Raw genomic sequence first — 14,168 nt, forward strand, 5'->3', positions numbered from 1 at the left:
GGCCGCCGCAGCCGCCGCCAGCTCGGGAGGGCGGTGAAGGACGGAGGGAGGGACGGAGGGAGGGAGGGAGGCAAGAAGTCGAAGGTTGCTAGCATCGGCAGCACTACTGCACTACTGCTACCCAGCTGCCAACTTACACGGTGCACTGTTAAGTACAAAGGGAACTACTGGAGTGAGCAAAGGCTCCGACCGAGCACGCTCTAACTCCAGTGTCTGCCCGGGGCTGTCCCAGGCAAGAAGCTTCTCTTCACAAGACTGTGTAGCTGCAAAACAAACGTAAGCATTAAAATAATAAACAAACAAACAAACAAACCAGAAAGCAAAATAAAAACCAACAAAGAAGTATGAACACACACAGCCCCAACCAGAAAGCAAAATAAAAACCAACAAAGAAGTGCAAACACACGCAGCCCCAACCCCGCTCCGCACACGGACGCCTCCACATCCCAGCCGGCTCTGCCCACTTTGTTGCCTCTGTCACATCAGCTGAGCTGGGCACTGCCCAGAGGGGACCACTGTGGCACCCGGGCGGGAGACCCTTCAGACCCTGTAGGGATCACTGATGCTGCGGGAGGCCGTCTGAGGATGACCTAAAAGGTTGGTCAGAGCGGTGACAGAGCAGCACAAGGGCAAGCACAAGATACAGGTGAACGGTAGAGAAAGCAGTGCATCCAAATCACTGCAAACCTCAACGCAGAGAGGCGGGGGTGGAGGGGGGGAAGGCCGCTGCCCCGCTTGGTAGAGCGGTGATTTGGCACTCCGCAAGGTACCGGAGCAGGCCTTTCTACGAACAAGAGGAATGGGTTAATAAGAAAGTTGTGATAGATGTTTCACAGCAAAAAGGACTTAAGAGATCATATCCCTTTCAGTCTGGCTAGGCAAAGCACCTTCCCCTCGTGCTTCACAAACTCAGCAGCTGGACAGTCTTAGCACTACTTCAAAAATAAGTTACGCAGAGGCTCTGACTGCTGCATCATATGAGACACTAGAGCTGTGTGCAGGAAACTAGGGAAAGACGACAAGAGGAGGAGACAGAAGAGGGCAAGCCTGTTCCTTCCTCATCACCATAACGATCTGAAGAGATGACTCAAAACACTCCAGCTCACATTAAGGATCCCTCCAGTACATCTTTAAATAGTCAGAAAACTAGTCAGGTAGGGGGAAAGGCTGGGAACTCTACCAAAGTTTTCTCCAACCTACTAGCTTTTCCCTACCCTTTCTCAAAGTTTCTCAGCCACAGGCTCCTCTACAGAGGCAGCCAATTCAGGAAGGATCAGGCAGAAGGTCTCATAATTGGACCTTGGCTAGTCTGTCAATTAACTGAGGTAGTGGGAGACGTACGTAAGGTAAAGCATACAACAGAGAGGGGCCCCTCAGAGCTAACTTTATCCAAAAGTTTTCATTCAGGGCACCTAAATGGATCCAGAAATGCTGAGAGGTCTTCCAGCAGCCACAGCCTCACTTCCAAAGCATCCTTGAAACAGTCTGCAAAAGCTACTTTTCATTCGTTCTGTACTTCCCGAGCACCATCCATATCTGGGGAGCTCGAAAGTTCTTGATTAAACAAAACTGAATTCAGCCTCACAAATCCCCAAAGTAGATCTGCACCATTGTCCCCATTTACAGAAATGAAAACTAAGAGATGCAGTGACTTGCCTGAGGTAACCCAAAAAGGCAGTATTCCCTGCAAAGAACTTCACTCCTTACCCAGATGAAAGCAAGGGAATGAAGTTAGCTAGGATGAGGTTTCTTTTTTTCTTTTTTTCCAAAAGGGGAAGGAAAAGTTTGGAGAATTTCATAGGGTCAGGAGGAGATTTTGCAGGAAGGGAGATGATTTCTTTTTATTCCGGAGTACTAGAAATGAAAAAAATCAACATTCTGGAAGGAAATTGAGGAAGGGAAGGAGAAATGGGAAAGGTGGAGGGAGGAGTTCGAAAAAGATGCCGTGAAGCACTGCATCCCTGGACTTACTGGCTGAGAAACAGAGAGAAAGCTGGGACTGCATGGACTCAGTCTGTGTTTTGCTCTCACTGTGCCTCCGTCCTTCAAGCACTGAGCTGCCGTCCCCGGTGGAGAGAGGGGGAGCTAGCATGGCAGGGAATTAAAACACAAACACAAACAAAACACGCAAGTTCAGTAAATAAAAAAAGAGAAAGGAAATAGGAGAACATTAAAGAAACCACAATGCTGGGCACAAAACATGCAGGAGCATCCTCCAGGGCAAAGCCAAGTAGACAGCTCTACAGCATGGTCCTGCTGTGCAATTTGTAAGGTCATCGTGGAGGGCAGCTGGTCCCTTTAGCCCCACCACAGTGGAAACAACATAGCCTTGAGGCAACTGTCACTAATGTATCAAGATATCTCATACTCCACAGCACATGAATCTGCATGACTTGCCTCTAACAAAAATAAGAGGTGAGAATAGGAACTGTACAAGCACTTCCCTTTTCTGCATAGTCATGGCTATGCAGAACGCTGATAACTTCAAGACCTCAAAACTTTTGGTCTATTTAATTTTTCTTTGAGTGTTTGCTTAGCTTACAACATAGATGGGCAGGAGTTGAATGGGAGGCACCTGGCGAATGCTGCTGTACTTAGAAGTAAAGCACTAAAATTACCCATAAGAGCTGGACATAGCACAAGTCATTACTGTGCAAGCTCCTTCCTTCTCAACCACAACTCAAATGCTCCTTTCTATTAAAAAACATATTCGAACAGCTCTGCCAATAAATCTCAGTTGTGAACTAAAGCAATGCAGCCCTATACAGTTCTTCAGTGCATCTAGTCCTGGGTAACAGCCAGCTGTCCTTCTTCCCATCTCCCTTCTATTCCAGTCCTAGTCTTCCTCTCTTCACAGCACTCATATTCCTGACTTGTATTGGCTCAAGTCCGGGAACTCTCCTGAACAGGAACTGCCAGAGTAGACAAGGTTTTTGGCAAATACTTTCTGGATAGATATCCAGTAGAGACTAGATAAATCCATTTCATTATTACATTATGAAAGCTATCCAGTTCCTTTCCCTCAAAGCTTGGTTCTTAAACTATGGATTCTTCTTTGGAAAAAAGGTGAGAGGCAGCATACTATCCTGTAACAAAGTCATATCTTATCTGAAACAATCTGTATTGCAGAGTTCATTCAGTCACTGACATGTGCTGCTGTTCCTGATGGTTCCTCAGAAAAGGAGCCAGCAGCTTGTGATAAGCCATGGGAAAAGCTTCAGGAAGCATCACAGGTGACTGAGGTGACACTACTGCACCCACCACTTTGAGCCACAGGGCCAGCACTGCTTTTTCCCTGGCCACATAACTCTCATTGAGCACAGGGAAAGCAAGTGTACCTCTAATTCAAAACACAGACTGCTGTCACATTTGGCTCAAAATGCAAACTGCATTCTCCTGAAAAAGCAGATTCAGGATGGGTGGGTTTCTTTCCTCTCCTCCCTCTTTCCAGAGTCAGAAAATGGGCAACTGCTCAAACAAGATGAGCAAATATGGGACTCTGGAATGGTCAAAGCTCCTTCATCTAAAAGAGTTTTATGTGCACAGAATATTTATGATATAGTCACTGAAAAGTGTGGAATTTCTTGTAAGCATCTCTCTCTCCTGAAATCTCAGACAGAGACATGGGAAATCACCTCCATTCAGAGAAAAAAGCTGACAATCATCTTCATCTTAGAAATAATGAAAATTGGCCCAAAGAGAGGAGGAAAAAAAAAGTGTGTACATCACTGAAAAGATTCTTATTAAGGGGTGAGAAGGAAAACTGTACTTTTCTTGTGAGGAAGTTATAAGAGTGGTTTCAACTCTCTGCAACTTGTGGGGAAGCACAGAAAGTACAGTGGAACCAGTAGGGATTTTCCAAGCCTAGAAATGGACTGGAGATGAATAGATTATGATATTTGCAAGGGAAGAATTTCCACTCAGAGACAAAAACAAATTAGTTCAGAGCAAATAGGGTTCATATACCAGAAAAGGTAAGTCAGCTGGTTCCTCAAAGCATGACCCCACTGCGACAGGAATGGCAGTCTTGCCAAATTTATGACAGAGTCACATCTGCAAATTTGTGAAGCTAGTCCATGATCGAATCTCCAGGATCCTCTCCCTGCACTTAACATTGTCAGAGCTTACAGGCAAAACACGTACCTTTGAGATCCTCATCTTCAGTAGTGGTGTTACAGCTCTCTGTGGAACCCTGCATGGCAGAACAGAACATTACCAGACCATCAGCAGCAGTCAGGAGCAATAGTAAATGCTTTGAGAAGATGAGGAAGGCATAAAAACACAGGCAGGTATGACGTAGACTGAGTAATACACAGAAGATTTGGATGGAAGTGAGCCAAATACCAAGCAAAGCTCAACAGCATCTCTTAACTTTTGCATGTTCAAGCAGTTCAGGTCCTCCACACAGACCTTTCACATGTACAGAAGTCAAACTCTATCAAGTGAGATCAAAGAGAAGTTGTTTCGATTTGGAAGAATAGCCATAGGGAGCTAAAAAAGGGTTGCTAGGCTTTCTCAAAGTAACAGATCTCCATTTCCAAAAGAAGTAAGTGCATGAGTGCCTATATCTTCTCATCCACCCCACATACATGAGAGAATGGTGCTTATACACTAAATTAGAAAAAGAATGTCACATTTGAACAGTCGTCCCTTCTCAGCCTCTTCTAGAGATCCACAGCTGTACAACACAACCTTCCCACCTCTGCCACGAGCAGCATTCAGGAGCATACTACAAACTAAACACCAGAAGGGCAGAAACCAAAGTCAGAAACACAAAGATGAGAATGACAAGAGGGAGCAGAAGTTTCTCTTACAACACTCCCATCCCTTACCTTTATGCCATCTGTAGCATTATGGACAACAGTTGTTTGAGGCTCCTAGGAAAGGATGGAAGAATTCATTAAACTCTAGTTCTAGGCATTATTTTCTCATATGCTTTCACTCCCCAGCAAGTGGAGAAACGGTGACTGACATAAAAATCAAACCACAAGCTCCAAACAGCACATGTGCGCTTGCGTGCGTGCGCACACACTTCCTGCACAGATTTCCTGACGAGAGAGACTGCACTAAAAGCTACAGTCACTAGGAGACAAAGCCCCCAGTTTCTCTGCAATTCCCCCAGATTCCCAATTTGCTTCTCGAGAACCATGCTGGCGCAAATGCCAGACAGCAATAGAATGGTAAGTCTCCACCCTATAGACTGTTCATGAAGTAATGATCCCTCAGCAGTATCTTTACTAGAAATTGCTTCAGAAGAGGTTTAGATGGAGGGAAGCACAATGCTGGGCTGGGGCCTTTGTCTCCAAGTTTTTTCTCAGGTTTGGCAGGTATTTTACCCTGAAAAGGGACATTCATAATTTCCATAATAAGAGTATTGATAAGCCAGAGCACCCCAATGCTTCTCAGTGAGGAGCTACTGTGGGAACGGTGCTGTGAAAACAGGCACGTTTTCTAGAACAGGTTTCTAAAATGAGATCTGATTTCAGAAAGTAATAATAATAATAATAATAATAATAAATTCAGAAAGGCTCCCTCAGCATCAAAACCATAACAAAGCCAGTGAAGGGAGAGCTGAAAATTATGAAATGTCCCAAGAATCCTTCACCCTACAACAAACAACAAGAACATCAAATCTCCCCATCTACCATCCAAAAACCTCCAAACCCAGCTCTTTGCTTCACACAACGTAAGAGCAACTACTAGGGCTATGGGTGCTATCTAGCTCCTACACTCATCCCTTCATTACAGGGACAAGACTTCAGGATCCTGCTGTCATGGCTCTTATGGGTGGTTCAGTGAGGGCATCAGTGACTCTGACAGTGCAGTGATGTACACTCATCCGTCCATCTCTGGTACCTATTTCACTGCTGCCTGATCTCCCAAGCATAGAGAGGCAGACCACACTGCGCTGTGGTGTTAGACATGCTAGGCACAGGGCATCCTACAAATCCAGCTGCACACAGTCCATTAAACAGAGAATGACAGCACAGCAAGTCAGCTAGCTGCAAAGGATCAACCACACAACTCAGCAGGTCAAATGGGCCATCAAAAAATTCCTCTGAAAACTCTTCACCCATGCTTTCTCCTGCGGTGTCCTGAAGTCCATCCTTCATTTCCCAGGTGTTGGAGAGTGGATGGAGTCACCCACTCTCTTCTTCCAAACCAGCCTCCCCAAAGCCAGCAGGAATAGTTGAACGGGACACACAGAACTATACAGGGATGGCACAAGGGGAAGTCCAGGCAAGCTGCGGTCCCCACATCCAACCACTGCTCTACTTACCCCCCCCCCCAGCCTGAAGCCTGTGAGGCTGTGATCAGGCCCCACAGCAGCACAGGGACACACACAGAACGAAGCCAAAACACAAGCTGAAACAGAGCAGCACAAGCAGCACTCAGGGGTGGGGGGGAAGGAATCAAAAATTAAATCAAACAGGAAAAAAATATAGCGGTTGGGGAAGATACCATGGACGTCTGCACTGGGGGTGTTTCTTTTGCAGTGCTTACTATACTGGTTTTGTTGTTGCTCTGTGGCTGAGACAGAAAAACATCATTTTAGTTCCCCTGCTGGGCAGCAGAGGCAGCAAGAAAACGACAGTATTGCTCTTAATCCCAACCATCTCCACAGACCCTCCCCTCCCCACAAGCTCATCCACCAAGAAGAGAGAGGAAGAAGGAATGCTGCCCTGGCTGCTGGACATCATCCTGCCCTCAGAGGTCACAGATGTAGTAAGGGATGTACCAAAACCCAAATGTGGATGGACTGCTGGAGCTATAAGGAAGGAAAATAACAGGAAAAAAGGCAGCAGCCCAAAGGGGTGGGAGAATCCTGGAATAAGCACTAGCAAAAATATCTGGGGAAGAAGGATGAGAAACAGCAGCAGCCCCAAGAGAAAGAGACTGCAAAAGTGAGAGGGACACAATAGTCATGGTACAGTCTCAAACAGGGGACAAATGGGAGATGTGATGGAGAAGTCCCCAAGTGTGCAGGTACAATCCTAGGTACGCGATGATGAAGAGGGTCTTGGAGAATCTACTGATGGGAGAAAAGTTGTGGTCAGCCCTAGAAAAGGTAGAGAAAAAGTGAGGTATAGTGTGTTGAGTCCCTGCTGTGACCTGAATTAAGAGACCTCAGGACCAAAATGTGGAGGTGGTAAGCTGGGAGAAGGAAGGCTGCAAAGTTCCCCAAGTAGTAAATCCTCCAGATAGTGCTCAGTAGTTTTGCATCCTTCCCCACTTCAGTCCCTCTTGTAGCAGTGGTAGATGGATAAAACCTCTATTTCCTGCATTCACCCAGCATAATGGGGGGGGGGGGGGAATCACCAGCTTCCTGCAAGGAAATGCCCTATCAAATCACATATGACAGTTAAGCCAGCAATGAGTGAAGTCTGCTTTTGTGGGATGACAAACCAGTGTCCACTGGTATACATTTCCTAGCCCACAAATCCAATCAGTTGTTGGAGAAGGCCTGAAGTTTTCACTCCTTGATACCTGCCACACCAGGTATAGCAACAATATCAAAATCAGCACTGCAGGAGACTCACTAAAACCTCTCAGTTTACACAGGAGGATTCCTGGAACTGATCTCACAGCAGTCTGACTTCATTGCAGCTGCTCTTTGTCCCACCCTCTCGAGGACTGCAAACTCACACTGCAGAACATCAGGCCCTCATCGCCCAGTAACCAGCACAAAGAATGCAGAAGTCAAATGCTGAGCTGCGAAGGTCTGCCAAAAGTTTAATTATGTCAACTAGAAATAGATCCTATGAGGTCCAGACTTCACACACACCCACTAAACACTTTGGCTTCCCTTTACAAGCAGAAGGCTTTGGCTGAGCTATCCGTTTTGGAGAGAGAGGAAGAGAGAGAAGGGGAAGAAAAGAGGAAAGGCAGGGAGAGGAAGTGGAAGAGAAAGCTCGAATGAATTCTTCAAAAGTCCATGGAGAGGGGGAAAAAAAAAGGGAGTATATGATACGCTCATCCCCAAAGCTAAGAAAGAAGAAACACTTTGCAATTTACTGCTTACTGCCTCTCCCTACACAGCCCCACATTGTCCTAAGACTTTGGCTTTCCAAGAGCCTTGTCTCCTGCAAGTATTTTCAGCCTGATGGCAGAAGAGACGAGAGGCCACTGTGGATGCAAAAGGGGAGAAGAGCAACCTGAAAAGAAAGATCCCAAGCTATTTTGTGGCACAAACACAACCAAACTTCTGGCAACATGTGGGTCTGCCCATCCACACAGCACTGAGGTTCCTGTACTTCTAAGGAAACAGTAATCCTAAGGCAAAGAGATCTGTCTTCTAAATCTCTTCCAGTGAGAAGAGCACAGCTTATTTTTCTTAGTCTACTGAGGTACGAAGAAAAAGTTAGTATGAAAAAAGCTATACAAAAACTCTCTTGATTTGTACTCAGTTCTTTAAATGTGCTTCCTAAAGGTCTAGTTTCTGGAAGGCTTTGTAATCAAAGTCCAATGGAAAAATCACCCAGGAGGCCACTGTTCTGAAAACAAGTCAACAGCAGTTTTTAAGGTGTGGGATGTCACCTTACAAAGCACAAACCCATGCACATCCTAACTGCATAGTCTCCTTGCCCAGCTGCACTGAATGCCCTGTGCATCCACCATACTCCTCCAGCGGGCTGGAGAAGGCTGAGTATCATTTTAACCACTTGCTATGCATCGTCTTTCCCAATTCATTTTAACTACTTACTCAAAGTAAGTAAGAGATAAAACACTTCGCCTGTCTTGGCTTTAGAGTTATCTGACGTACTGTTCTTCCCCCCACACCCACGTCTTATGGCCACCTAGTCAACTGTCATCCACTGGAGCGGACTGCCATACCCTTCAGAGAGCCCAAGTGCCAGGGGAGACTCTTACCCCTCCTTCCTCTCCCACTCCCAGCCAACACCACAGTCACTGGACAGGCCACAATCCTCAGCAGTTCACAGCAGCACAACTCAAGTTAAAAGAAGCCAATTCACCCTAAAAAGGCGCCAGGCCCTTCTTAAGATCTATTTAGTATGTTAGGTTTTGGTATAGCAGTTGGAAGTGCTTCCTGAGCTAGACAAGAGACAGACAGACAGGCACAAACAACACAGAGGGTGGAAGAGAAAGAAAACAGACCAGTGATCATATCGCTAGGGACACACATTTCTAGCCAACTAAAAGCAAGGAAGTACCAACATATGGGCTCTCTCTGGTTATTTAGCCACCTTCACTGCCTCAATGTTTTCAGAGGCTGACACACACGGGGTTTACATATCCCAGCTGCTTTAAAGCAACATGCAAAGGGAATTTGAGTATTGCTGGCAGTGGACTAAAAAGAAAGACAGGCACAAAGCACTCCTGTGCTGGACTTTTCTATAGGCAGGGCTAGTGAAAAGTCAGCCTCTCACGTCAGATTTTCCAAGCAGTACTTTAGGACTACTTTTTGTGCTTACATGGGTTTAAGGCGTTATTGAAGGAGGATGGGGGAAAATATTTTCCAGAGAGTAATGCAGAAACACTTTTTTCTGCTTTCTCAGTACCATAATGTTCCTATCTGCAGTAGGGGAGAAATGTTTTCTATTCTTATTCTAACAGAGACAGGAGCTACAATGTAATAACTAGTTTTTGTACTTTAGTTACTGTCCAGATCTCAATGTCAGAGACATGGGCACTGTCTAATAGGCTGTACATGACTCCTTACAATATGGCACTGGCCAATTTTCTCTTTGCTCCCTTGAGACTGGATTTGATTACTTTTCTGACAAATTCTATGGATGTCAAACACACCTGGATGAATGAAAAAAGGGAAATGAATAGGACAGGGAAGGCAGTTACCAGGTATTTGGTCATGCTGGGAGACATAAAAGAGATCGGGGCAAAAGGAAGTTTTGGATTATAAAGGCTCTGGCAAACCTTTTCAGTATAGAATGCTAAAAAAAGAAGTGACCGGCAGCTCTGAGCCGCCCGGCGGTGCTGTGCCCGCACCTTTCATCTGAACAGTGGAGCCCCATCAGTCTCTGCCACATTTGGAGTGACTCCAAGTTTGCTCTACACTGCAGGGCTCCCACCAAGGATGACGGCACCAATGCCAGGCAAAGCACCTGCTCCTCTTTTTGGCACCTCTGCAACAGACTGACAAAGCCCCATGTCCAGGCAAGGCCCACACCTGCTCTGCTGAGACCAGGAGAACCACCGCCTGTTTTGTTTCACACTCGGATCAGACACCGACAGCAGGCAACGTCAAACTGCATTTCCAGCAGCTGGTTTTTTGTACAAAATGGGAACTGCGTGACTGGCCAGTGGCCAGACAATCACAGGGCCCCTTTCGTGAGGACATGGACCTTTCAGTGCACGATGACCCCCCGCCACCACCCCCTGCACAGACATGCTATGTAGGGTGATGAGCACAAGCCGAGCGTGCATGGCATGAGAATGGCGGACGCACGAATCGCAGGCAGCTTACGGGAGGTGCTCACCATCAAATGCACACTGGAGCTCGACTTCCTTTTCTGGACACACCATTGAGAGAGGGAAAGAGAAGGGAAGAGAGGAGATGAGAAGAAAAGCACAGAAACTATTCACACATCAGTGTGCCAGCAAGGCCCCCCCTGCCAATAATGCTCCCCTAGGGACAGGAATAAGCAGCAGCAGAAACGCACAGACACGCAAAAAGGTGCAGAGAGACGTCGCCATTAAAGAACACCACTACACACCAGGGGAAAAGGCCGGGTTAAAGATACCCATCCATTCAAATGTCAAAGTCAGAACATAGGTGCCCCACGCACAGCTATAAGGAGAGGAGAAGAGGGAGGGATATATATGCACAAGATGTGGGGTATGTGCTCTCCCACCTCACAGCAAAGTGCAGCTTCCCCAGCCACACTGAAGAAGTAGGCACAAAACTCCCCACACATTCACATTTGGGGGAAGCAAATGTGTGTGTGCAATCAGAGCGAGAGTGTAGCGAGAAGGTCACAACAGCAGAGGCATTCCCACGGGCTACAGAAAGAAAAGGGAACTTCTGTGAATAGCATGGGGAGAAGGCAGGCTCCCTCGCACAGGAACCGGGGTTGACGCGGGAGAGGAAAGGTGCACCCACTCTCGGAAGTGGAGGAAAGGTAAGGAAGGCAAAGAGGTGCTCCACAGTCAGAGCACCTTACGCTCTCAGATCCTGGGGAAGACCAAACAGGGACCAGTGCTCAAACACTGCTCATCTTTCTAGGACATTATTCTTGTTCAAAAACACCTTCAGCCATACTCTTCACACCGAACTTTACTCTCCAGCAAACCAGGCTCAGCATGCATTTCTTTGCTCTTTCGCTACACTGATCAGTGCCCTCCTGCCCAGGCTGAGCCTGGCAGATTTTCCTTCGTTACACCACTAGCTGTTCCCCCAGCTATCTCTGCATGGGTTTTCCATCCGCTCCTTCTCCTTTGGTATTATCTATGCTATTTCTCTGCTGCCTGCTATTCAGGGGGCTACACTAGGACAGCACTTCCCAGCCAAGGTCCCACAGCTGAGCATGGCTCAGCTACATAGGTCAGGACTCCCGCACACCAGCGCTTCCCACCTCTGGAGCAGCCCTCGGACTCAGTACAGCCCCACAGAGTTGTACCCCCCCCCTATTTCATATATTTAGAGAGGGCCTTTCTAGTTTTCACCTTGACTCCTGCCTACGTGCCTGCTATCCTCACATTAGAGCTCACAAACGGGTACAGATTGGTGTGTGGGAGCAGTAAGCGCCCACGTTCACTCCACATTCCTATTTACTCTCTGTCTAAACTCCAGAATCACGTAGACTGCACAGAAACTGTCATAAATTAGCAAACCTCTTTCCTTGTCTGATGTTGAATTTCAGTGTGGACAGACTGCGGCTGGCAGATCTGTTGAGCATTTTGCTCATCAAGCCTCTGTTTCACAGAGGCAACATAGGCCTTGTCATGACCTGGTTTGCAAACTTGTGATTCATCTCATCTTCTTTTTGAACAATTTAGCTTTGCAATTTTTTCCTCAAGCAAGAAGTAAAATGGGAAGGACCACCAGTATACGAATATGACGCTCAGACCACCAACTCAGAGGAATAATTTTCCCTGTCACAGGGCGGAATTCTTATCTAGAAAAACTGGAGATTCACACCAGTTGAAAAACTGCTCCAAAACTTGAGATTTTTAATTTATCCTACAAGTTGCAGCAGACAGAGACCACACAGATACTGCAGAAATGTTTTTCCTTAAGGAAGATAGTCTCATTAGAAGCGCCAACAGATTTCCAATAAGTTACAGAAACAAAAAGAGGGGCAGAAAAAGTTAAGAGACGACCAAATCATTCTATATAAAAGGAGAATTAACCGATTCACACAGAAAATAATCACACTTCCCTTCCCCCATTTCTCTTTCCAGAAATCAGAGACACAAGAAGCACTAACATAGGAGAAAATTGATCCCTCTGCAGATCAGAATTTAATTAGAGCACAATCTAAATTTAAACACTGTTGTTCTATTAACATGGCATGACGGATTCTGGAAATCCCAGACGGTGCATCATTACTGGCCAGTATAATAACAAGAAAAAACCCAGTTAGTTAGGCAATACAAAATTGATGGAGAGTGAGGTCTTTGTTAAGACTAGAGCATAAAAGACAGATCTGGACAAACAATAGAAACTCAAGCATCAAAACATTGTAACACTCAAGACAAAAATATTGTCAAGGAAATCACTAACAAAGGATCAGTCTCCCCATCTCCTCTTCAACAGCTGCATAGGTTGTCTACGGCACTTTCCCAAGACCACTAGATGAGTGAGCAAAGCTTCCTTCTGTGTTATGTGACTACAACTAGCAAAGAAAATAAAGTAACAGAAGTTTGGTTACGGACAGAGTTCTCTGTTCCCTTCCATTACACAGCTACATCTCTCTAAGTATTTCTAGGCAGTGGAAAGACACCCTAGGGAAGAGAAAACAATGTTGCAGGCAGAGAGACAGCCTATGGTAAGGTATCTCACTGATCACTGCAAAGATTTCCCTAAGTCTGAGAAGTGACAAAACATTCTCCCAAAGCAGTATGGACAACATTTTCCCCTCTAACTCAAGGGTTAATCTTTGTTATTATTCTGTATCTGTATTTGTGTGAAATTCAGGTGTTCAGACTGTCTACATCGAAACCTGAGGGAAGAATTCTGCTTTGGGTAACAGCAAACAGCAGAATACGCAGCAAAGAGACTACACAAGCGTCACTGCCCCTTCAGTAGGGCGACAACAGTAGAACGGTGAGTGTAGATCAGTCCGAGTGCCCAAATAAATACAATGCGTACTACAAGATGTTATAACAAGTAAGGAGTGAATCCAGTCAAGGTTCCCAATAATAGCTTGGAGTGTTTTCACATTTCTGGATTTTCATTAACGTCTTTCTTACAACAGTGTTTCTGCATTTCAGTTGTCCACACACAGTTCTGCCCTCATCTGATACCTAACATACGAACACCCTCAGTATCATGCTTGTTGTACCTCTTATTCCTATATAACGTATCATCATCTCCAGGTTTAAAGGAGGAGAAAAAAAAACATTGACCAGTGAGAGGCAGTTTGAACCAGCAGATCTGGCATCCTATTTCTACTTCTGGTCTGGTCCTTTGTGTGATGCTGAGCAAAACATTTTATCTGTGTGAATCCATCTTTTCTCTTGCCCTTTGTCTGCTTTTCTATTTAAATGTAAGCTGAGAGGCAGGGATTTTCTGCCTAGGCATTGGTACAGTGCTAAGCACACTAGACCCTTGATCTCAGATAGAGCTTCTAAGCATTACAACAATACAAGTGAAAAAATGAATGTATCAAAGGTTAGTGGAATGCGTTACTGGATGTCAGCACTCTACTTAAACCGATTTGAAGTGCTCCCCAAGCACCCTGCACAAAATAGTTCACTGTAGAACTGCTGTGTTCAAGTGAACTTGGTTATCCTGATTTATTTTCATCGTACAATCTTTAAACAGTATGTCTGAAAGATCATTAAAAGCCCACACACAGAAATAGGAGCATTAACTTCTTTGCAGATGTTACTTGACTCTTACAGATTTCAAGATAGATCATTTTCTAAGGATTTTCTATTGGCTTACTTTGCTAGCCTGCCTTCTCTGTCAAAGGCGTTATTTCTACAAACTGCTCCCCCAGCAGTGCTGCCAACAACAGAGCCTT

General features: G+C 45.7%; 1 protein-coding gene across 1 annotated transcript in view; it reads right to left on the reverse strand.

The window, feature by feature from the left end:
- CAMK2G (calcium/calmodulin dependent protein kinase II gamma) overlaps window positions 1-14,168 on the reverse strand; it is a gene marked incomplete at its 5' end in the record, with an annotated part of 122,736 nt that overhangs the window by 9,430 nt on the left and 99,138 nt on the right. The window contains 6 exons of the mRNA XM_085312173.1: window positions 138-263; window positions 1,972-2,085; window positions 4,144-4,192; window positions 4,833-4,877; window positions 6,463-6,531; window positions 10,458-10,490. Coding sequence (XP_085168299.1) covers window positions 138-263; window positions 1,972-2,085; window positions 4,144-4,192; window positions 4,833-4,877; window positions 6,463-6,531; window positions 10,458-10,490 — 436 coding nt within the window. The remainder of the gene's footprint in view (window positions 1-137; window positions 264-1,971; window positions 2,086-4,143; window positions 4,193-4,832; window positions 4,878-6,462; window positions 6,532-10,457; window positions 10,491-14,168) is intronic.

Source organism: Rhea americana, unplaced genomic scaffold, assembly GCF_003343005.1.
Source record: "Rhea americana isolate MKP2758 unplaced genomic scaffold, rheAme1 scaffold_36, whole genome shotgun sequence".
Classification (NCBI taxonomy): domain Eukaryota; kingdom Metazoa; phylum Chordata; class Aves; order Rheiformes; family Rheidae; genus Rhea; species Rhea americana.